This window comes from Teleopsis dalmanni, chromosome 1 (assembly GCF_002237135.1).
Source record: "Teleopsis dalmanni isolate 2A chromosome 1, ASM223713v2, whole genome shotgun sequence".
Lineage (NCBI taxonomy): Eukaryota > Metazoa > Arthropoda > Insecta > Diptera > Diopsidae > Teleopsis > Teleopsis dalmanni.
In genome coordinates, this window is record NC_051846.1 from 134,544,576 (window position 1) to 134,547,574 (window position 2,999).

At 30.7% G+C, this 2,999-nt stretch overlaps 1 protein-coding gene across 1 annotated transcript; it reads left to right on the forward strand.

Moving 5' to 3' along the window:
* Positions 1–758: 758 nt before the first annotated feature.
* LOC119666360 (glutamate receptor ionotropic, kainate 4-like) lies at positions 759–1,398 on the forward strand. The gene is made up of 2 exons (XM_038075644.1): positions 759–1,001; positions 1,063–1,398. The coding sequence occupies exons 1-2, from the start codon at positions 902–904 to the stop codon at positions 1,341–1,343; spliced, it is 381 nt and encodes a 126-aa protein (XP_037931572.1). The 5' UTR covers positions 759–901; the 3' UTR covers positions 1,344–1,398.
* Positions 1,399–2,999: the final 1,601 nt, after the last annotated feature.

Here is a 2,999-nt window from a genome sequence, read left to right on the forward strand (position 1 = left end):
GCTTTATTAAATTTTAGAGGAATTTTTAGAATAACATAGCATAGCTTCTTTGTAAAAGCACCAGAATGGTCGCTTTACATATAGTAAGTAAAAAATATGCATTACAAAATGTCTCTACAAAAAGAGTAGCTTTGAAAAGAAATAAAGAATAAGCAAAACCAAAAAGTTAAACTTTCAATTCGTTGAACTTGTGTTTCCAAAATAAAGCTGTAGTTTATAAGCTCGTTCTAATTTAAAGCACGGCAAGTGCTTTGGTTGTTGTCACTAATTAAATAAAAATAAGTGACAATAAAACCTGGAACTTGAGCATTGAAAGTTTGTGCAGCTGGCTTCTTGTGGATAAACACGATTAGTCATCGCTTTTAATTTGACAGGCACGAGTTCTAAGCCTGGCACTTGCAGTCCAAACAAAATTATATACGAACTATAAACTAATTAAATAAAAATTCGATTATTTCAAAGACCACTGATGAAGAGTACTTGGCAATACTCGAAACAGCGGCGTTGTATGGTCAGCCGAACTTCAATAAAATTAAAAATAAATTTTTGTGTTTGTACTTTATTTCTTTCTTTGCTATTTGAAAATTCCAATAAAATATTTTCTTATATCAAAAATTTGATAATTTCAAAACCTACTTTGTCGTGAACGGGATAAACAGGTATCCTATGTCCTTCTCCTGGCCTTAAACTACCTCCCTGCCAATTTTCAGCTAAATCGGTTCAGCCGTTCTTGAGTTATAAGTGGTGTAACAAAAACACATCTTTCTTTTATATATATAGATATATATAATATAAATATATAATTTTACCAGGTTATGGTATTGCCACACCAAAAGGTTCGCTTTGGAGAGATAAAATATCCTTGGCTATACTAGAACTACAGGAAAAAGGTGATATTCAAATGTTGTACAATAAATGGTGGAAGAACACTGATGAAACATGTTATCGTAAAAGTAACAGTAAGCAATTCAAAGCAAATGCTTTAGGTCTAGATAATATAGGTAATATTTTATTTAAGTAAGACACGAAATCTATGTTTTGTATTTTGAATTTAAAATATAGGTGGTGTTTTTGTTGTCCTCATACTGGGTATATTGATAGCTGTGTGTGTTGCATTTTACGAATTTTGGCAATACTATCACTTACAAGATAAATCAATTGAGATGGACTCGCAACTTTTTGGAGATAAAGGTCATCAAGCTATATACATGACAGTAGAGCAACGCCATAGAAGATCTATATGGGTAGAATTAAAAGACGAGCTTAAATACTCAGTGCGATTTATGGAATCTAGACAAAGGCCGGCATTAAGACGTCAATGTCCAAATTGTTACACAATTTAGAATTTATGTGATAAATTATTAAAAACTTATTCTTAGAAGATTTAAATTTTGTTGTAAGCTCAATATAATTTTGTAAGTATGTTTATATATAAGTATTGTCATAAAATTAAAAAATTAAATTATTTGTTTTTTTTTTTGAAAAATATAGATGACGTCCATAACTTAATATGTAGAACAACATAATTTCAAAACCATATAGGTAGTTTACGTGAATCGACTAAGACAGATATATTTTTGGCTATTTTCTGTTTAGAAGATGGGTTATTAATTATAAATGAGCTTTTGCCATTATTAAAAGATATAGAATTGCTATAGCTATTTACGGACCTATTCTGTGCACTTTATAAACTTGTCAAACATTGACACTTGTCAAAATTGACTGCTGTAAAGGTTTTGGTATTCTGTGACATAAATAAAAAGCTCTTTTCCTTGTTAGTTGTCAATATTACAAATGCTGTTGACAACTATAAAAATATGCTCTTTTTAAGCATTTTTTATTTTTTGCGTGCATGACAAATATTCTTTACTAAAATATACGCTCTTTACAAGCATATTTTTTATTGTTATTTGAATGCATGAAAAATGCTTTTGACAACTTAAAATATGTGCTCTTTACAAGCATTTTTTACGAACAGTTACGAACATTTACGAATAGTTTTCTATACAAAACACTTTACACCATAGTGTGGTGAGAATCATTATGTACTTGAGCTTTGAAATTTGTCAAGATGTGTCCAGAATACCAAAAAGCTTTCTGCTTTATAAAAATCAAAAATTTTATTAAAGAATTTGACAAATCTGTCAGGTGCACATAATAGGTCCGTTAGTGCATTTAGCTTTAACAAACTATTTTATTAAAAATAATTTTACAGTTCTTAACTGTGAATTTGATTTTTTGTCCGTATCTTAAAAGTTTACGTACCAGTACTACTGGTACTAGGTACCAGTACTAGGCGTATAAGACCTAAATGTAGTGTAGCAAAATTTATCTAGCTGAAGTACTTTATACTCCGAAAATTGTGAGTATAAATGAAATATCATTCTGGTGTAAAAAGCTGTATGTAAATTACATAGGTATGTAAATTAACAGCTATGAAAATGTTAATATTAGTAAATACGCCGGTTCTTAATTTGTTGAGCTCATGTTGTGTATGCTTTGCTTTGTTGATATGCAGCTGTATACCCAATGCCAAAAAATAATCAAATCATGGTACGATGCACCAACCACAGCATCGAATTGTTGGTCGCTCAGACGTGATGTCAATATTGCTGTCGAAAATCAATCTGCAAATATCGGCTTAAGGGCAAATAGAGGCAACACGAAGTAGATATCGGCTATAGTCAAAAATGTATGGGCAATGGGATGTTGGCTGGTAAATAACTTTCAGAATTGTCCTTCTTGATAACGCCATCATTAGCAAACCTTTCTCATGATCGATATAACTTTCGTTTTCTAGGTCAATAATTATATCAATAGTTTTATATGATGTCGAGCATAAATGTTATTACAGAAAAATGAGATCAGAACGTTTTTTATAAAAGCTTTAGGCTTTTACAAATTGGATACGACTACTGCATCGTAAAGTGCTAAGCAAATAACATTCAATATCTTCATTAACCTGAAAAGCACAAGGATGTAACATCACGCTCTATCGA

Bases quoted from the DNA above. Each gene is read 5' to 3' on its own strand.
- LOC119666360 (XM_038075644.1), top strand. From the start codon at position 902: ATGTTGTACAATAAATGGTGGAAGAACACTGATGAAACATGTTATCGT. The intron at 1,002-1,062 runs GTAATATTTTAT...TTTAAAATATAG, and splicing joins TTTAGGTCTAGATAATATAG to GTGGTGTTTTTGTTGTCCTC.